The sequence below is a fragment of the Manis pentadactyla genome, chromosome 2 (genome assembly GCF_030020395.1).
Source record: "Manis pentadactyla isolate mManPen7 chromosome 2, mManPen7.hap1, whole genome shotgun sequence".
In the NCBI taxonomy this organism is placed as follows: domain Eukaryota; kingdom Metazoa; phylum Chordata; class Mammalia; order Pholidota; family Manidae; genus Manis; species Manis pentadactyla.
The window spans coordinates 60,019,130-60,041,778 of record NC_080020.1 but is presented as its reverse complement, the minus strand read 5'-3'; the positions used below and the strand labels follow the sequence as shown (position 1 = coordinate 60,041,778).

At 37.6% G+C, this 22,649-nt stretch overlaps 1 protein-coding gene across 1 annotated transcript in view; it reads right to left on the bottom strand.

Moving 5' to 3' along the window:
* The window catches only part of SLCO6A1 (solute carrier organic anion transporter family member 6A1), a 266,388-nt gene extending 243,952 nt beyond the window's left edge, over positions 1-22,436 (bottom strand). The window contains 1 exon segment of the mRNA XM_057497503.1: positions 22,284-22,436. Within this exon segment, the coding sequence (XP_057353486.1) occupies positions 22,284-22,436 (153 nt within the window).
* Between the last annotated feature and the right edge of the window lie 213 nt (positions 22,437-22,649).

Below are 22,649 nucleotides of genomic sequence, written 5' to 3'. Positions count from 1 at the left end.
GCAACACTTTAATAATCACACTAGAGTGTTAATGACAAATAAGAAGTCCTTTCCTGAGAGCACTCAGTACAAAGCATCAAAGGAAAAGAGGGAATGGAACAAAGTCACTTTACTGCTAAAGGCAGAAAAAAATGGAAAGCAATTTTTAATACTAAATACCAAAGTGGTTGTTTCATAAAATCCTTTTTTGGGGATTATTTTTGATGATTTGCAGAAAGATATGAAATGTATTCAGAAATATGCTCAACAGTACACCTTCTCATTCATTTCAACTTTTGTATGTCTTATCAGGAGATTCACAACTCAAAAAGCCCAAAGTAGATTTTAGCTCAAGGATCCCTGGCTGGGGGCTAATGAGACTAACATAAAGATTTTGCAGCAGAGACCAATATGATAAAAGGAAGAATTAAAAAATCTTAAGAAGGCCAACTCAAGCTTTTTCTATAGCTCATAGGCTTACCATGATTGTTATGGGTTCTGTTCTATGAACTTTGAAATGCCCTAGATTTTTCCACATTATCTTCAGGTTAAGAACTACAGATCTGAAACATTAAATAGTATGCAACTCCCAGAACCCTTAATACTCATTTCATTTATGCTTCAAATGTGGAGTAAAATTTGTTTTAAACAAGGCTTTCTTGGACACATGCAACATATTTTGATGAAGCTAAAGAAAGGGAATATAGCACTGGATTTGGGGCGTTATATGAATATTAATTGTCTTGAAAATATAGGAGAAGCATCAGGTTTCCTCTGTTAGGTAAAAGGGAGCCTGTTTCCTTTCGTCAAGAGTCCCATTTTCCTTTCATTCTCACTCCAGTCCAGACTCAGGCTGCATCTACGACATTGCCATCCATGAGGGATCACTCTTGCACTTGTTGGTGCACTATGAATTCTAAGATCTCCATTAATTCATTTATTCCACTGGACAAACTGAGTTCAAATGCCATTAGAATTTGCTACTAATTTCTTTCCATATGGTCTTAGAGACTTCAAAACTGAAAAGATTCAGAAACTACTCAACCTTCCAATGAGGTCAGGCTATGGTGCTTGTCTAGGGAGCACCAGTAAGGGTTGTGGTGAAGCTACTTATTCCAAATATAAAATACTACTTTTCAGATGGCCTTCATACATATCCGTAACTTAGCCCCAAGAACTGTGTCACAGGCTTTCACAACCGCGGTAACCACAGGCTAGGCTGTAGGAAAAAGAATGCTAACCACGTGGTAACTCTGGTTGCAGTTCAATTTTGCAATCGTGAAATCATAATAAATAGGGTTGTTCCATTTTTATTAAGTATCTGTGACTTTGCTCTGAATCCAAAGACAGATGGGAAGGAATGTACAAAACAATGTAGCCATTTAGTACATGAAATGGCATCAAAACGTGCTAGAATTTTGCTTGGGAAGAACATTTAAGATGAAGTACTTACAATGTCATTTTTTCCCAAAATTACAGTTCAAAAAGCTATAGAAGCCTGTCAATGAAAGAAACACCAAGAAGATGCTTCCCTTATTTACAAATATATTTAGAATTCTGAGGGAAAACCACAAAGGGTGTTTTTATTATGCACCTGTCATGGTCAACATCTGGCACCAGTTCTTGCCAATCCATCAGTCCCACAATGCTGTGTCTCCTTCCAGCTCACATAGACTGTAAATAAACCCACAGTGCAGAGCATGGCTTTTCTTTTTTCTTTTTCTTTCTTTCTTCTTGCTTTTCTTTTTTGTTCTTTAGAGCAAGAAGGAAGTGGCACAGCTAGCTGTACCGCTTATAAACTGAATGGTACATGTGCCTCCTCAAGGAGTTACAACTACAATAGGATGAGAAAATTTAAATTCCTTTTAAGAGAAAAAGAGTTGTCTGGTATCTGTCAGTCTTCCATTCATTTATTTATTCAGCAGGTACTTTTTACTAAGTACTAGTACATAGCAGAGTGAATTAGGGCCTATGACTACATAGATTAAAAATACACCATCCTTGCTCTCCTGGAAGGCAGGGCATGCACTCAAGGAGCTATCATAAAAGTCTTTAAGTGAAGGGCCAAGACCTGCTGTTGATTTTATTTATGAGACTTTCATTTCCATAAACTAGAAGAAACATTTTCCAGCCCCAGCACAGGAAATAAGAGAAAACTTTCTATCAAATATTCCATGAAAAGACAGAGATCAAATTCCATTACAAAGAATGTAGTTATCACCCAAATTATTTTGCTATTTCTATACTTTGGATAAGTGAGTCATTGACTAAAGACTGGAAGTTTATTTTGTAAAAGAAAAAAATATTTTATCATACTTGTTACACTGGATTTCTTTGTACACAGATTTTTTTAAGCCACCTTTTCTTGGTTATAAAAATCTTATTGAAAATTTCAAGTAAGTAAACAGACTAGACTTGCATTAATCAAGCATGCTCCCATTTGGAGGAACTTACTTGTTGCACACACACACTCATACAATTTCTAGATAAAAGTGCAGGATGTATATTAGGACTCAATTTCAAGTGAAGAAACTTGATTTGAACTGACTTGGACAGAAATAGAGACCCATTAACTCATAACGAAAGAAAGAAAGGGCAGGAGTGGCCAGAACAAGGGGCTCAAACATCTTCAGGACTCTTTGGTTCTCTAATCTCCCTGTGTGTTAGTCACTGCTTCCTAGGGCAGGCATGTCTTCCTGGACTGTAGGAAACTTGAACATTGGCAGCTAGATCTAGGTCCAGATCATCCCAGAGATAACATCAAAAAGAAGTTCTTCTTCTACACCATTCTTGATTCTTTCTCCACCCAATTTTAGCCTTAAACCTCTTTAAATGAAAGTGTTTGCCTGCACCTCCTCGCTAAAACCTCTGAGGCAGTGTCAGCTAAGGAGAAAGGAAGCTCCAATACAGACTTTATTTTATGATGATAGCTGGGATGGGGCCTTCAGTTAGATGTCTTCAAATACTTTACGCTTTGTGATTGTCTCATTAAAGCTTTATAGCATCTGTTAAGAATATATGTTCATGTGTATTGATAAAGGACTTCTAATTTTCATTTGTTTTGCTTTTCTAACACAAAGTACATTACTTGTGATTGGAAATAAGGGAATTCTATCTGGGATTATTATTTGATTCTTTGTATTTTATAACCTTTTTTATTTTTATTTAATCTCAGTAACAGTGTTAAAATACTTAGCTAGTGCAGTAATCACAAAAAATATGTGCTTATAATGCCAGTAATTAAAAACAACATATGAGAGATTTGGGCCATTTCTAGTACAGCATAGCCTATTTCTTTAAACATTTACAGTGACACAGATTTTTTTTTAAGTGCTTCTAATAAATTTAGAGAGAACTCTTCTTACAATGCAATTTCTTTCTATATAGTTAAAATCAAAATGTCTTGCTCAAACTGCACTTACTACCATAATTTAGAGAGGAAAAGCATACTTGTAGATAATTTTAGCTTTCTAAATGGCAATTCCTATTCAGGTTCAAATTGGAATTGGCTCAAATGAGTGAAAATCAGTTCCATTATTTTTCTTTTCTACAATGCCCTCCACTTTCATTTTTTAATGCCATGAGCTGTTTTTTGTTTATTTTCCTTTTATTTCAACTGGATTCATATGCATAGCTTCTAATTTCTTAGATCCACTATTTTTAACTTCTTAAGATATAAATTAGATTCCTAATTTTGAACTTTATAACATAAAGACATAGAAATGGTCAGGCAACTGAATGTAATTAAGATTGATTTGACCAATTCAACAATAAAAACAACCAGCCAGATAAGGGGTTAGTGGTTGTGCCAAGCAAGAAAGAATTGAGGATGGAGCTAGAGGGTATTATGCACAGTGAAATAAGCCAGGTGGAGAATGACAAGTATCAGGTGATTTCACTCATCTGTGGAGTATAAGAACAAAGCAAAAACTGAAGGAACAAAACATCAGCAGACTCACAGAACCCAAGAACGGACTAACAGTTACCAAAGGGAAAGGGACTGGGGAGGATGGGTGAGAAGGGAGGGATAAGGGGAAAAGGGGCATTACGATTAGCACACATAACATGGTTGGGGGGTGCATGGGGAAGGCAGTGTAGCACAGAGAAGACACGTAGTGATTCTATAGCATCTTATTATGCTGATGGACAGTGACTATAATGGGGTATGTGGTGGGGACTCAGATAAGGGGGGGAATCTAATAACCACAATGTTGCTCATGTAAGTGTATATTAATGATACCAAAATAAAAAAAAACAAAGAATTGAATTACCTAGTAGCTAGAATGAAACCCTCAAAGTATGAAAAACTGAATACTGGTGATAAAATAAACTTGCAAGTGAGATGTAACACAATTCACTCTCTTTGGGACCAATAAGATATAATATGCCTGCCAGGAAAATTTGGGGAGACATGGGCAACTACAAATAATAAACTGAGACTTACCCCATATCAACTAGGGGACCATAGGACATTTCAACATAACTACAGAGCCCCCTGGGTCTCAGAATAGTGTCTAAGAGTTTTCATGAAACCTTCATGCACTATTCCATAAAATTCTAGTATGTTCATTTACTAGTGGTCATTTGAAAATTTTAGACAGTACAGAACATTTTTCTTTTACTTTTACTCAACTTTTAATGTATTTATTTAAATAGGAACATTAGAATTGTATATTAGAAAAAATGTAACATATATAAATTGTATATTAACAAAAATGTAACAAATGTTGTAGGTAACATAGCATATATCATATAAAAATGTAACATATACCCATATTTTAATGGAGAGTTTGTTAAGACTAATGTTGAAGTAGATATAATAAAGATTAAAAACGGTTGACTCTAATTAAAGAAAAATATTCAGTATTCAGTTGCTCACTCTACAAGTATTAAGCAGGCGGTTGACCTCTCCAGTAAGTTGAGATTTGAGCAGACAGAGAAGGTGAAAGGAGCAAGCCAGGTGGGTATCTGAAGTGGAGTGCTCCACACAGAGTGGAGAACAGAAGCCCTAAGTGGGAGTGGTGGTGTGTGGGAAGAACAGGAAGGAGGAGGCCAGTGTGGCTACAGCAGAGGAGAGAAAGCTAAAAAACGGATTATGGGGAGCCAGATCACGTAGGGTATTGTAGGTGGGTTTTTCAGGCAAATAGCAACATAGAACATGCCAAGAGGTGATATCCTGGCCAAATCATGAATAAATATTTCTAGAAACTACAGTTTCAGTGGATTTAAGCATCCAACTGTATGCTATGATTATTGTAATGAGTAACATGAAAAAATGATGGTTATGGACATGACAAAGGTTAACATTAAAATGGTACAACATGCCAGGCACCTTTTTAAGCATTTCATGTATATTTAACCCTCAGAGAAGCCATTTAATAGAGATATCATTATATATTTTTTAAACATATTTCACAAAAGGTTTGGGAGGGAGGTGAAACTTTATAGGATCAATATAAGAAAAAGAGAAAGACTGAGAGGAGTAGCCTTGGTAGGGAGCCTAGGTTTGGTAATATGAAGAGTAGGGAGTCTTAGCTACATGGAAAGAAAATCCAGTTCAAACTGGCTTAATTAAAATAGAAATTTATTAGTTTACAAAAACCAGCAACTGGATCCAGAGCCTCCAACGGTGTCTTCAGCATTCAATCTCTCCCCATCTTTTGGGTCCGCTTTCCTCTGTGACGGTCTCATTCAAGTAGGCTCCCCCAGAGGGCTGGAGAGCCAACTAGACAGAGCTCCAGGCTCAGGCCTCATCACTTCAGCCCTCCTACCGAAATGCGAACTTATCTATTCTGATCATCAAGGTCACATTACTGTGCTGGAGTTTCACTGGGCCCATACCCACCCCTGTGGCCATGGAGCTAGAAAATGATTCACCAGAAGTAGGTCAGGTGCCTATTCCTAAAGCTAATCGTCCTCTAAGAAAACTGGCTTCTGTTAAATGACACTGGGAAAGCAGAAGCCAAAGTTGTTTGCTACAGCATAGAAAGAGGTGCATAAACAAACAGAGCACACAGAAATCATCAAGCACTGGTGAAGGGAGCTCAGGTAAGAAAGCTAGTTTGGAAGGTGCAAAAAGAATACAGAAGAGAAAAGGATAAATTGGAATAGGGTATAAAGTGTATTCTTCTCATTATGTATGTAAAAAAAGCACAGTAGGGTTTAAGAGAAATAAATTATGATGTTTATTCTGCACTGGGCCTTGCCTTAATTACTGGGCTCCATGGAAAGTAAAAGACTACATTCACTTGGGTTCCGCATTAAATAAGCTCAGAGAATGTAACAACACCTCCCAAATTCAACCCAATGCAAAACCAAACTGCCTGTGAAGCACTGTGTTAGGCAGTAACTGGCTGAAGAAAAGACAGACTCCTAACCAACTTAAAATAAACCACAGTAAATACTATAACAAGAATGCCCATAGAGTTCTTTAGTGAGGGGGTGGGAATCTGGAGAAGTTATTAAAGAGGGACAGAAGGTGACAGGAGAAGGCATCATGGAAGAAGTGGCATCTGAAATAGGCCCTGAAAGATGGGAAGCAGCTTGACATGAGAGATCATAGGGACAGAGTTTAACAGTAAGAAAACAAAGACAAAGAGGGCAAAAGTAGCATCTAGTAGCTTGAGAGTAGAACACTTGGAAGAATTATAAAAGGAAGAGGCTATTAATGTAGTGGAGGAATAGAGCATGGATGCCATACTAGGGGCTTAAAATTCTTCAGGAAAGGAGGACAATTGAAGATCTTCAACTATCTGCAGAGCGTCATGAGTTAAGTAGTGTCTGTAGAATTGTCTTACAGAAAGAATGTTTTGTTAGTAGCAATATGAAACAGATTGGAGGAAACAAGCCATAGGCAAGGAATCCCACTGGGAATTTATGGAAAATTTTTGAGTGTAATAGTAACAGAAATGAAGGAAGTTATAAAGGAAAGAAATGAGAAATCCATGCAAGAAATATTTTGGAGTAGGAATCCATAGGATTTCTTATTAATTGGTTGTGAGAATTGGAAGAGGAAGAGATTGAAAAAAAAACTTTAAGACTGGGAACTTAGGAGAATGGTGACACCATTAATGAAGCTAGATAGCATAGGAGGGGAGTAAGTTTGTATGTGTCTGCTTTGTATGTGTTAGAGGGGTGGAGGTGGGCATGGGTAAATGGTGAAGATGACCTCATGGCAGCCAGGAAATATATGATGGGAAAGGATTATATGATGCAGCTGAAAGACAACCTTCTGAAAGGTGTGAATGTTAAGATACAATTTATAGTATATTCAGACTTGTAAAAAATGTTATTCATGTATTCTAGTCCCTAGTCTGAATCAGACTCATATAAAATGAAAGTTTAAAAAAATCAACTAAATCTGTTTATCTCCCTCCCTGCACATTCTTTTTTTTTTAATTAAAGTGTCATTGATATACAACCTTATGAAGGTTTCACATGAACAACATTGTGATTTTAACATTCACCCACATTATCAAGTCACCTCACACCCCATTGCAGTCACTGTCTATCAGCGTAATAAGATGCTATAGAGTCATTACTGGTCTTCTCTGTGCTGTACTTGCCTTCCCCGGGACCTTCTATTTTGTGTGTGCTAATCGTAATGCCCCCTAATACCCTTCTCCCTCCCTCCACACCCACCTTCCCTAACCCCTTCCCTTTGGAAACCGCTAGTCCCTTCCTGGAGTCTGTGAGTCTGCTGCTGTTTTGTTCCTTCAGTTTTGTGTCGTTGTTCTACTCCACAAATGAGGGAACTCCTTGGTACTTGTCTTTCTCTGCCTGGCTTATTTCACTGAGCATAATAGCCTCTAGCTCCATCCATGTTGTTGCAAATGGTAGGATCTGTTTTCTTTTTATGGCTGAATAACATTCCATTGTGTATATGTACCACTTCTTTATCCACTCATCTACCGATGGACACTTAGGTTGCATCCATATCTTGGCTATTGTAAATAGTGCTGCAATAAACAGGGGGGTGCATATATCTTTTTGAACTAGGGACCTTGTTTTCTTTGGGTAAATTCTGAGGAGTGGAATTCCTGGGTCAAATGGTATTTCTATTTGTAGTTTTTTGAGGAACCTCCATATTACTTTCCTCAATAGTTGAACTAATTTACATTACCACCAACAGTGTAGGAGGATTCCCCTTTCTCCACATCCTTCCCAGAATTTGTTGTTCCTTGTCTTTTGGATGTTGGCCATCCTAACTGGTGTGAGGTGATATCTCATTGTGATTTTAATTTACATTTCCCTGAAGATTAGTGATGTGGAGCATCTTTTTATACCCTGACTGTACATTCTTAAAAATCCTCAACACTTGCCATCTAGATTTGCTATTTTTTTGTATTAAATAAGTCTCAACTTTTAAGAACCAATTCCATAATCTTCAAAGTTTAGTTCATTTCCTGTCATTTCTAGAAAACTGATTGACTTGTGCAATCTCTACATTCTTTTCTCCAAAGACACTGGAGAAATCAGTATTTAGTGAATATCCTCTCACACAAGCTCTCTAGTCTGCTTTTAAAACTCCCTACAATTTCATCTTAAAACTAGACAGGGGGAGAGAAAGAAGTTCGAGGTGATTACTTGAAATCAAACATCATTTTTTGAAAAATGTTAAGCACTTGCTTTGAGTGAGATTCTAGCTGAACAGGAGGGAAGCAAATGACCTGACACAGCATTCTTAAGGGATGGTTTCAGAGATGATAATGCCCAGCAAGTCTTTTTCTCTGGCCTCTATCTTCTCAAATTAGGAATATTCCTTGCAGAATTCATCCCAGATTTAGTATGATAAACAACATGCACTAAGATGAGAATGTACCAGGGAGCCTGAAATGACTCTAGGTCAACTACCAAAGCTAAAAATGCTCATTAAGCTATAACTTCCTTCCCCTAATTTGAATGCTGGGTTATTAACTGAAGACTCTCAGTGAATGGGAATACAGCAGCAGCAAAGACAAGTAAGTCCAGCAAAGACAAGTCAACCAGGAAAGGAACAAAGAGAGCTGAGACTAAGGGAGAAGATGGATAAAGGTTCAACTAAAGATGAATGTTGCCCCTAAAGATAAAGTAGTCACATTAAAAAAGAATAAGAAATAATTATTCCACATGTAGTAGATCTTATCTTCCCAACCTCCTCTTGCTTATTACTATTCATGAAGCTCTAATTTTTTTCCACTCCTCCTCAGACGACTAAGATTAAGTCCTAGTGAAGTTTACCAATATTTTAAAAATCCTATTCTTCTTCCTAGTGATTGGCTTAAAAATGGATATACTATATACTTTTGGCCAATCCGATGAGGAGAAATCTGCTGCATGGCTTCTGGGTGACATTTCCTTGCTGCTAAGAAGAGGAGCACACAAAAGGGGTGCACATTCCACTTCACCCCTATCTTCTTTTGGATGGTGTCAGGTTGCATGTGATGACACTGACATTTTGAGCAGCCATCATCTCACTACTATTAGGGGTGCTAGTCAAGGACAGAGTCAAATGGCAGCCAGATACCAGGGAGCTTGGAGTCTTGAGGATTGCATTTAATTGCTGAATTAGCCAATCTGGAAACCACTGTTAAAATTACTGTCATTTGCTTTAAAATATTTCAGCATATACGTTGTGTTATATATGTTGGTTTGAGCTCTAAGCATTCTAACCAAAGGTTCTCTGTCCAGGAGTGGTGGATGAACATGGCAAGCAAGAACACAGGAGTGGTCTGCTGGCATTCTCATCAGGAAGTCTATACTTCAGAAGGGCCATTATGAGAACTTTTGTTACCTGTATCTTGCTCAATAACCTAATTTGCTAATTAACATACTAAATGTCAGAAAAGAGCATTTAGTGATAAAAATAGCAGTTTGACTAGCATGACGAATGTTAAAATTGGGCTCTCACTAGTGAAACTAAAGGTATTCAAGTTATGTGGATTAGCTAAAATTATTATATAGACACTTCCTACTCTTGCATGAATAGAAAGTAAGAATCAAGCAAGATCAGAAGTCTGTACTCTGGGATTCTGCCCCACACTAAGTTCCTAAACAAAATAGTCCTTAGCCATGGAATCTTGAATTATATTTGCCTGCAGCCAGCTAAAAGAATGGTAGAATCTTGTCTCAGAAATCTTGACAATTTCCTTCAGCAATTCTTTCATACAAGGTGGTGGTCTGGGACAGTACTAGGATAGGGAGTTGGACGTTCCTCAAGCCTAGACAACAGATTATGTGAATTCTTGTTATTCCTTGCTCATTAATAAATGTTTAGTAAATATCTGTACGAATGTCAGTATTGAGATTATTTTGCAACACACCCCAAACTTGGGACTGCTTGCTTTGAGAATAATACATTTTATTTATTGCTCAAGCCAGCTGATTCAGGATTTCCTATTAGTTGCTGCTGACAGCCTCTTATATAACCACAATTGCACCACCAGTTCACCAGTTATCTCTATGATTTAGGTTGTAATTTGAGGCATATGTGTTACAGGAAATGTTTTTTATTCTAAAAAGGTGTGGTAAGAGAAAAAGCAATGAGATGGAAAATCATGAAACAGCTTGAGATCCCCCTGTGACAGCCTTGGATACATCATTCAACATCTTTGAGGTTGAGTGACAGCAGAGCAGCAAATGAGGAACTGTGACTCTGAAGTCAGTTTAATCCTGGCTCCACCACTTACAAGCTGTGTGAGCTTTCTATGCCTCAATTTCCTTATCTATACCATGGGCTAGCCCCTATTTATATAGTTATTATGAAGATTAAATAAGACATGCCATGTTCAGCCCTTAACACAATGCCTCCATGATAAATACTACATAAATATCATCATTATAATCTCTAAAGTGAGAGAATTAGTCTGAATGGCCATCTCATTCCTCCTCTTTCTAAAATTCTGCAATTTTACTCTCATTGCTGTAGTTCCAAAGAGAATTTAGTGAAGAAAGGTAAACTTCGTCTATTCTAAATTCAGCATCAATCCTGGTGTTACACAATGCTGCTCACTCATTTCTTTTCACAGTCAAACATTTATTGAGTGCCTGCTCTAAATGAGGCACTGAGATAAACACAAGGGATATATTCAAGGAGCTCTCAGTCCCACACAGAAACCAGGAATATCTATTTTTTTTTCAAAACTGAAATTTCTGCTTGCCCAGGTATCCTCTACTTTCATAATAGTCCTTTCTCAAAACAAAACAGGTCTTTGGTACAAATTTGTGTTCTATGTTATATAAATCTGTGTTCCAACTTTTGAGTTCCTTATTCAACACAAAAATTAACATTCAGCCCTTTGACAGTGGTAAGGAAACTCTTATGAATTATTTGGTGCCACTGTTCACAATCACAGTTACTTGTAGTCTGACGCAGCCACACTAGCAAGACTCCAATACTAATGAAATCTGCCAAAAAGGAGGATCTGGGACAAGCAGCTTCCTTAAAATTAGTAACTCTTCCAGCCTCTCTTCTCCATAGGGCTGTTTAATTTCTTCCCCAGCCAAGAAAGCCAATATTTTCTCCTTCAAGCACAAAACATTGCTTATAAATTGATACCTTTTTATCAGATGCCTTCTACTACATGTGAGAGCACAGTGAGTTCTGGCAACCTGAACAAAACCCCACGTGTTTGGAACCCGTTGTATCGTACACACATGAAACACCATCTGCAGGCAGCCTTTTCCTCTCCAAGCTGTCAGGGTGAATGGCAGGAGAGATTCATGAGCTGAGATGCTTCGTTAATCAACAGCGATGCTGCCAGTACAAGGGGAACATCTGCACCAGCCAAACTCAGTAAAAATTAAACAGTTAACTGAGTCTGAACACATATGCAAGTGAGAATTCCAATGTCTTTAGAATGAAACCCATGCCTCTAACACCCCTAACTGATGTCTCCATAGCTTAGCATTCACTGCAGGCACTGGGGTCTCTTAAGAGTAGTTTAAATCTGTCGCCACATCTTGGAAATAATTCTTAGATCTTCAGATTGTTAGTGTCTTAAGGGGAGTATGGGAGGACGCTGAGAATCAGTGAGCCTTATCCTTGTCCTGCATCTTTCTTCACCTTTCTCCATGTGGTGAGAAGACAATGAATTATCTCAGCATGGACAGTATTTTGAGATCTTCCTATGAAATAATCTTTAAAGAAAAAGTGCTTATGATAGGAGGTTTTCTGAAGTGCAAATAAAATAATTAAATTGAAACCCTCTACTTCTGCACAAATTGAAACAGGCTGATCCTCTCAGTGTGATCCCTGAGTTTGGGTTTGTTGAAAAGGCTGGCTAAAGATTTCTGAGGAATGTGTGTACATGCACAAGGACAAACTGAATGGCAGAACGGTAGCCAGCCAGTGAATCATGGGAACACGTTCTAAGTGGACCTAACTATGAGGCATGTTAGGGCTTCAGTCAGTGCTGACTTCTGGGGACAGGGAGGCAGGAGGTGGGAGCACGGAGGACCCAGGCTCATAGCTCAGAGCCGCCAGTGCTCTGAATCATGGCTGCTAGAGTGTCAGCGTGAACTCTGGCTCCAGCCAGAACAGACTAGCATCTCACAGACAAGTGACAGAGGGGACAGGAGTTTCTAGGCTGTGGTAGCAATTATGGTTGAGAGAAAGAGCTGAACTAGTAATCATAGGTACAGGAAGCAAGGGACAATAAGAGATATCCAAGACATTCAGCCTCCAAATAAGTGATCTGGTGGTAGGGCTGTATGCCATGTGGGTACCTGCAATGCAAAGAGAGGAGCCAATGAGCTGTGCATGTCAGAGTGCAGGCTGAGAAGAAAGCTACAAAATGGCGATCTGGTGATTAGGGGTTCATCTGAGGGACCCCCAGCTTGTAGTAGCAAGATAAATTTCAAACCCCACTTGGCAGGGGCAGAAGCATCCTACTGTGTATATTGGCAGACTTAACCAGTATTGGCCCAGGGACTAGGTGGTTCGAACCTGTCTGCAACCCTCAATGAATACAACTGAGCAAGATCTATAAAGGCAAGGATTGGCATCTGGCAGGACTTTGTTCCTTATCTCTTCATTCTTGGTACTTGGCTATAACCCTGTAAATTGAAATGTATCACATTTTTAAATTTGAGAGTGCTGACTGCACCTGAGAACACTGTCCTTATAAATTAACCATCATCCCAACCCTAGCTCTTAACCCACAATTATATGGATCCCACTCTCAGTGTGAATATAATTAAATATCCAGTGTAACAATTGAACTGACATAATTATCAGTAAATAGGCATAAATTAGGGTGAGGCCTTGTTTTAAGATGTCATAATCAACATTTTCTTCTCAAGTAATCAGAGGAGAGAAAAATCTGGAGATAAAAACAGTGGATTGAATAACATTTCCATGAGTGATTGACATACCTCTAAAAGTGACTCATAATAACAGAGTTTGAGCTCTAGAAATGTTCATCTCTTTAGCAAATGCTGGAAAAACATCAGAAACTTTTGGGATGAGGTCAGCTCTCTGTGTGTCACTCTTGCTCCATCTGCTCTGTTGATAATTTAACAAGTTTAACTGTTTAACAGAGAGAGTTAGTGAAAAAATACTTACTGGTTTTAACTTGTAGTCCATTCACACACACTCCTAAATAGGAGAACATAGTGTTCCTAAAATCCCTTTCATGAGAGATTTTTATTAACTTATAGAAGAGAATATGGGGAGGAAGTTGCAAAAGAAAAAAGGAATGGGAAAGAGTTTGGGGTAGGTTTAGGGAAGTATCAGAGATTGCACTCAGAGTAGCTGGCATAGCCCTGAAGAATAATTAGGCACCCCCCTCATCCCCCAGAAAAGCTGCAAACCAGGCTGAAACCGACAACCTCATCACAAAGTCAAATGTGCAAACAGGGCCAGTAAGAAGCCAAGGGAGGCTGAGAGAGTCAGGCTGTCCACCGTGACCAGTGGGGAGCAAAGCTGAAAACACCCTCTCTCCTCTTCTGGAATGCATCAGATCCTTCCCTTTAGCGTGGCCCTCAAGGAAAGCGAGTTCCATTAATGACTGAGACTGAATTTCTAGCTAACCCTAAGAATGGGGCTTTATAGGCAAATGTTTTTGATAAATGAAGGACTGTAAAGTTTTTTCCATCCAAGCTTTAAGGATGGGAAAATTTATACCCACTGCCCATGTTACAGACTAAGAATATCATCCAACTTTGTGGTTGGATGAAAAGAAGGATACCAGTAAAACATCCTTGTAGGTAGTGGTAAGAGATTTGAACAAAAAGAACTAGAAACTGTAGGGGAATGGCTTCTGTATGGCACCCAGGCAACTCTGCACACACCCACATGAGCCAGACAGGCAAAGTCTTAAAGGGTAGCCTCTGAATCATGGCAGGATACCTCGTGATCCTTGCAGAACACAGGCGAATGCAAGGCTGGTGAGGCACTACCTCAGGGCCATCTCCTGCCCACTTTTCTATCTCCCCCAGGAGACTGTCATGAGATAGTTTCTCATTGCATCTGAGGAAGAATGAGGATTTTGAGCCCACCTCCTTCAGGGCATGGTGGCAGACTGTGAAGCCACTTAGTTGCAGTCTAGCATGAGCTGCTCAGCAGTGGAGTGCCCCCTGACAGGCAGTGCTGTCAATCAACACCTTTGGTTTGGGTGGCATCCTTGGTGGTGTGCAGGAATAGGACCTGGCAGCCGACACCTTTAGTTACTCTTCCTTTGACTTTCTAGTAAATAATAAATCTCTAAATAAAAAATTAGGCAGGTCTTGGCCTTGACCTTGACTTACTTATCTTTTGTAATTTATAGGAGGGAAAAAAAGGTAGGAAGGACTACCAAAGTCTGGAAAAGATGCATGGAAAGTTATCCTTGAACTTCAATTTTACAATAAATTTTATCAGCAAGTTAGAAAAAATATAGTGAAGAAAATGGTCCATTTTTAACTTCCACTATGTCTACATACCTGAAATATGTCATCATGTGTCACTAAGTGAACACCGTAGTGTGGTCTTTCAAGTGGGCTGATGTGGACAGGCATCTGGGTGCCTGCAGTACCTGGGACTAGAGGTTATGATGCTGCATGGAAACATACTGAGCGTTCTCCCTAGTCTAAGCATTTTTAATTATTGGTTTTCTATTTTAATGTTCAATGTAATGAGAAATAAATTTTGTTAAAAGTAGATTCATTTTATTAGCTGATGGATAGTGATTGCAATGGGGTGTGAGGGGGACTTGATAATATCAGTGAAGGTTGAAACGACAATGTTGTTTATGTGAAACCTTCATAAGATTGTATATTAATGACAACTTAATTAAAAAAATTTTTTCAATAGATTCTTTTTGCTTTCTTGTTCCTATATTCTAATTGCTGTAACAAAGCTTGAGATAATGACAGGAAAAGACTTAAAGCCAGAGGAGAGTAAATTTCCAAAAACAGTGATTTCCCCCTTGCCCACATAAGCAGGTAAACCTCAAAAAAATGCCTTGTATTTGTTTTTAATATTCTTGCTGCAGAAAACCCTAAGCCATGGAGGAGGCACAATCACAGGGAAAGGCAGGGCTACAGCTGACAAGCTATTAATATTTCCTAAGCTCATATTATGTGCCAGACCTTGTTATGCACTTCCCCCTAAAACAAACATTTTATTTCATCTATATGATGATTTTGTGGGATAGTTGTTAATGGGGCCTCCCACCGTGTTCTTTCACACCTATTTAGTTTAGCTGGTAGCAAAGGCTTAACGAAGTTAACTAGAAATTTAGAGAGAGAGAGAAAAATCCTACAACACAGACACACACACATATATAAACATAAATTTGACTTATCTCAAGGAATGAGATGAAAATGAAAGTGTTAAGGAATTTAACAAAACATCCGGAATAACGGTTCAATTAAAGCACACCTTAGGTTGCTTCCATGAAATATGTGCTTTCCTAAAGGAAATGAGTATGTATATTTCTTTTCCATCTGAAACAGTGTTCTTTCTTACAAAGGATAGTCCCATATGCTTTTATATACTCAGTGGCAAAGAGTGGACTTCTTTTACACTTTCACTATTACCTTAGAAAAATTAAGTTGTTGCCATCACTCAGGAAAGATTTGTAGCAAGTTTGCTTTTACCTATACTGAGAAACAAAATAACAATAACTTTTAATTCAGAAGTTACTATTACTTCAGTATATATACCACCCCACCCCCATCTCTGTCCCAGTTCCCACTCCAACAGTAACTGATGTTTGTTATTATGAAGTAAATGAAAGCAAAAGGGCAATGAGGCTGAAGCAAGCCCAGGAAAGTGAATTCTGTCACCTTGCCTGTGGCACCTAAGCTCAATTAAATGTTCTGACATGGAGATGGATGATAGAACATCACATCTGCCATTGAGTCATTATGACATTTCTTCAGTTTTGAATCAAATATTTTAGTAAAGTACAGAGTATTCTAGCATTTATTTCACTCACCAGCAAATATTTATTAAACCCTTACTACATGCCAGACTCAGCCAGCTCCAAAATCTAGGGATTGCTGCTAAATTTGGGTTATTGGCAGTAGTTCTAAGGCCGTCTTATGTAGCTTAAAAAATTAGAAAATATCCGTAGAAAGCCGAACTCTCTGAGCTTGTTAAGAAAATTACTGTGATTCTAAAAGAAAAACTTCACTTAGTATATTCCTAATGATACTTCTCCATTTTCTCTTTGTCCCTGGATATAGGAAAGGCAACTTAAGTCTATTAGTGAGTCAGCGAGTTAGAGCGCTAAATATTCTTAGGTAGGCCAAATGATATCAGATAAAAAAGATAATTGCTGTTCCAACTAATTGCCAAGTATGGTGATAATCCAGATGTCATGAATGAAGAGAATGTACAGTTCTACAATTTATCAGAAATAAAAGTGTAACAACACAAGTACCTATAGCTTATTAGTCACTTTTCATGTGCAAGTAACTATGCAGAGTATTTTGCTTATAAACCTGACTTGCATAAACAAGGAAGGGTCTCCTCTGACTACACAATTTAGGCACCACACACTCTCACTGGGAGACTGTATTTCCTTATCTATATCTTTTTTGGGATACCTTGACAGTCCTGTGAAGATGTGCAGAACCAAAATTATCTTACATGTATGACTCAAGAAACACAGACCCATGAAGAGGTTACCTACATATCTGGGACCAGAGATATTCAAAATATAAACTACCTTCAAACCAATCAGAGCAGTAATTCTGTACTGAGGGTAATTCACCTTCTGGGTACATTTGGCAATGTCTGGAGACATTTTTTATTATTACAACTGGGATAGTGTTGCTGCCCTAGTGGGTAAAGGACGGGAATGCTGTTAACCACATTATAATGCCCAGGACATGGTCCCACAGCAAAAAATTATATGGCCCCAATTATCAATAGTTCCAAGACTGAGAAACCTGAAGTTAGCACCATGAGTCTGGTGAATACCAAATCTCCCTGTTAAATCAAAGTAGGCTTCTATGAGTGTACACGGTGTAAAGAAAAATTACACTCAGAGCAATAGGTTTCTGCTACTGAATATGCAAGCACAGTTTTAGTGATCATAAATGGAAAACTTGCAAAAATCCCTTAGAAAGCCAGCAGAAGAAAAATAATTTTTTTGAGGCTATCCCATAGCTTCTCATCTTTATGGTAAGAATCGCTTGTGGAAAACAGATTCTAGAATTGTTATCTTCTGTGCTCGTATCAGCTACATCCAAATTATTTGTTGAATGACCATGATGTATGAAGCCCTAGGGAAATTTGCTCGAAACTATGAAACTTTTAAACTTTCAAGAGAAGGGAAGACATGCCACTCCATCAAGGAATTCACTGACCTCACCTGTGCTATAGAACATTCCCTCCTTCCTTTGGTGTACTACTGTGAGAAACAAAGCTAAAATGTCACCAAATAATATTCACTTAAAAGTAGTATGTGAGCATCAGTTAATAAGATAATAGTTACTATAAATGCCAAAGCAACATTACTCTTTCACAAACTATGGAATTAATAAAGATATGACTCAGGACTTAATACCTAATGACATCTATTTCCTTGTTTAAAATCTAGGTCCATTTTTCCCCTTGGGAATACTGAAGAGAGGTAACACATTTTGGATTGAACATGCTGGATTTGAAACCCCGCCCTCCCTGCAATCCCCCTCCCCGCACACACACACGACCGTGAAATTACTGCCATTTTTCAGCATACTACTTAAACCACTTAAATTACTAATCTCACTCTGACATCCAATTCTTTTGTTGCATGTATTTCTGTTGCCTGACTTCAGCATTTTAGAACTAAGAAGTAACAGGGAGACTTGGTTTCTCTCTCTTTTTCTTTTCTTATTTGTAAGTAGAAGGAAAAGCATAATTCCATTTTATTATTAAATTTAAATATTCCTTAACAATATGAAAATTAATTTTTAAGGACACTTGAAGAAAGTAAATAGGAGAGTACTACTTTCCATGGAATATCGGTATCCTCAACTCAAACAGATTATATGATTTTTCATGTTAAACTTCAGCGAGAAAGCTACCATTTAAATTTCAAGTTAAGGGTCTAATTTGTTTCTGAATTGCAATCCAGCATTAAAGATGATACAGTGTCCGGCATCATATTTTAGTTGTGGGTCAAGATATTTGATGGAATATTAGAGATTAAGAATACCAGGAATTACTTCATGTGTACCAGAAACTGGAGATGTAGTAACTTATTACAGAGGTATGATTGCCTTAATCTTTCTCTCAAATACAAATGCACACCAATTGCATACATATTTAACAAGATTTAAACAAATATTTAGCCAATATTAACAAGTATTTGTTAAAAGGATTATCATTATCACTAAATCTATTAAACTACCCACTACCCAGCTAACTAAATCAGTAATTTTTCAGAATTTAAAGCATGTCAAGCCTAGTATATCATATACGCAGCACAGTACATTAATTCTCTAACGTGTCTCCATAGGTCAATGAATAATAAACCCCAGTTGTTCATTATTAAGATGGAATGCTGACGCAATTTTCTTATGCCTCTAAACCATATGATTTCTGCCTTGAAAATATTGAATGATTTATACTTCAAAAATAAATTATTATGCTTCTCACTGCTGAGAAATGTGAAATAACAATAAGGCAATGGTCAGAAAACCATACTTCTCCGTATATATTAAGTTATAGATGTGAAAATAAACCCTAGGACTTAAAGAGAAATTCAGATGGCTTTAGAGCATTTATATCTATGCCTCTTTTTTTCTGTTCCAGTTTATTTGGTTTTCATGAGATCCTGTTTCTGAGATATTCTGAGAAACTTTGCTGTAGAGTGCCTTTTATTCTCTTGGCTGAGGGACATGAAAAGTAGATGAATATAAAGGATAGGGTGAGGGGAAGAAGAAATGTCATTCATTTGAGATAATATAAAATTTCTTGCTCTAACAAATCACAGAATTAATGATTTTTTGACACTAATTCCAGGGCAAAATAAATCCTTTAAGGGATGATAGAAAAACATCTGGTTGCTTAACTTGTCATCATTTATTACAAACACAAATGTTCTGACCATAGTGGATAAAAGTTTTCTCATTCTTCGAAAGGAATTAACAGCTTAATCTGCCTCTAATATATCCCCTTCAAACACAAGTATGAAACACAGTAATGAAGCCCAATACGAGCACATCTTACTATCATGGTAATCAAGTAGATTTCTGAATCACTGACCGTAATTTTAATTATATTCTGTGGACATACATTGAGATGTAGTAGTGATGTATGTGGAGTGATAAACACTCCTTCCACAAATATTTACTGAACACCTGCTATGTGCCAGACATATTGCTAGTTTTAGCAGAGCAAGGCTTACCTCTGACCTAGCACGCTTCACTCATTTCAAGAATCACTCATTCTCTTACCTTTTTTTCAACTAGACATACTCTTTCAAAGCAAATCACTGTCAGGAGAGCTGTTGTAAATAATAACTTCCCAGAGAAGAAGATACTTGAACAAAATTTTGAAAACCACTAACGGTAATTGTAGTATTAATGTTATAATTACAATATAAAGAAGGAGGAGGGAAAAGAAAAGGGTAGCGAAAGGAAGGGATGGCTAATTGTCAGCATTCAGTGTTTATTTTTCCATTTAATCCTTATTTTAACTCTATGAGGCAGGGAACATTTTGAACCCCATTTTACATATTAGTAAATAAAGATGCAAAGGCATTAGCATCAATCAGGGTGTTAACTTGATTAAAGCCATCTGAGAACTAGCAGTGATGGGTGGAGAGAGGCGGAGGAGGGAGAAAGAGGTGTCTGTGGTCCATCCATCACAAGGCATTGAAATATGTACATCTGGACCTTGGAAGCCAGGGGACTGGGATGTTGACACAGATTTAGGAGTCCTTGACTTACACAAAGTAGTCATAATGCTTGAACGTGTATAATAGGGACAAAAAGAAGAATAAGATGGGGTGAGTAGATATTTGAAGAATACAGAGGGGAAAGTGTCATGAAAAGAAACAAAGGAGAAATGATGCCAAGAAAGAATGACTGAAGTGTCAGATTCTGCAGGAAAGATGAAGTAGGATGTGAGAGAAAAGAACACAATTATTTGAGAACTAGGGGGCTATTTATAAAGTCATAGAATTGGATGTGCGATGGGGCAAAAGCCAAAGCTCAGAGCTGTGGAAAGAAACAATGGAGACAAGGAGTGAAAACTCGTCTCTCAAGAAACTTGGCTGTAAAGGAAAAAGTATAGCAGCCAGGGCAATGTAAGACAAAGGAAAGATATTTTCTGTTTTTAAGATAGGAGACATGTAAATATGTTTATACACTGAACGTAACTTTTACTTCCAGTAACAAGGGAGAGAGATTAAATGTGGGTGCGTTAAGCCATAAGCTGAGCAATTAAATAAACTTACTGGAAAAGAGTATTTGCACTTCATATTACAAACAGCTCACATCCCAGTATACACAGGGTTCCTTAGAAAACTCCATAAAAATATAACCAACAATCAATAAAAATAGGTATATCATATGAGTAGACAGGTCACAGAAAAACAAATGTAACAGGCTCTTAAGCCAACATAAAAAAATAAACTTACTCATAACAAGAGATAAGCAAAGAAGTAATCAGAGACTGTTTTTCACTCATCGGATTGGCAAAAAATGCAAAATCTTGACAACTTTGAACTTTTATGTTACTCTTATAACCTTAAGGAATAAAATTTTGCAATATATACAAAGTACAAACTTATTTATCTTTGAATCAGCAACCTCCCACTTCAGGAATTTTATCTTATCCTGAATCCAAGAAGACTAGATCTTGCAGGAATCCTTCCCCCCCAACCCCACCTCCAGACATTGAACTTCTTGAACTCAAAATTGCACATCTTTTGAAACATTTCTTGGTTCTTAATGAGAAAATATCACTCACATACAAAATAACATATATAAGGATATTTGTTGCAGCATTGTTTACAATAGCAAAAGATTAGAAATGTATCTTCAGTCCATCAGTACTGAACTGATTAAATAGCTAATGGTATATATAGTCTATGCAGTTGTGAAGAAGAAACGTATATGTGAATGTGTGTATATATATATATATATATATATGTATTTCTGTGTAGTGATGTATTACTACAGTATATGATATGGAATATCCTAGGATAAGTAGATTTTTAAAAATGGTACAGGACAATTGAACACAGTAGCCTTCATTTGTGAAAAAGAAAAATGTATTTATCTATGTTTGTATTTACATGAAGAAACACAAGTAAGAAAGTAAATAAACTAATACTTACCAAAAGGGACAAGAAAGGGGAAATGAGGACAGATGTGTGAGAATGAGACTTCTCGGTGTGTATTTTTTAAATATCATTCTGGGTTTTTTTATAACTATGTTAGCTATTAAAAAATACAAACATTGAAAGAAAAATTAAATAAAATGTATTGTTTGTACTCCTTTTTCATGATCAAATCAGTGAACACTGAAGAAAATCTGTTCTCAACCGTAATTGTACATTCTGTCTCTATCAGATGTGAGGTATTCTGTATAGAATATCAAAGCTTAGGAATGATTTTTAAAAATAAAATATAATATAGTCAATGATTTTCCCGATACTCTCATGCACTTATCATCCAGTGCGATTTCTTGAGTAAGAGAGACAGAGGAGTCACAGCTGTTTGCTAGGAATTTGGAAGTGCAATTTAGTAGCCTGCCCTTATCTTCAGGAGGGTACATCCCGAGCCCTCCAGTGGGTGCCTGAAACCTCGGACGGTACCAAACCTCATGTATGTAGTATGTTCTTTCTTCTGCATATAATATCTATGATAAAGCTTAATATATTACTGTACCTACTCACCTTTCTTCTTCTGATGACGTGTGATGATAAAACACCTGCGTGGTGAGGCGAAGCGAGGTAAAAGACGCCGGCGTTGTGACGTAACATCAGGCTGCTACTGGCCTTCTGCTGATTCGTCAGGAGGATCGTCCGCTTTCGGACTGCAGACGGCATTTGACTGAAGGTCACCGAAACCATGGAAAATGAAACGGCGAATGAGGGGGCTACTTTACTTTCGGCCTCTAGTAGCCAGAAGGCAGCTCGTAAACTAGATGCTCTTTGGGAATGTGAATCACGTGTGAAAACTAGGATCACATTTTATTGCACCATTTTAGAAAATGCCTCTCTAGTATTACAAAAAAAGATGTTACAACTACAAATCTCAAA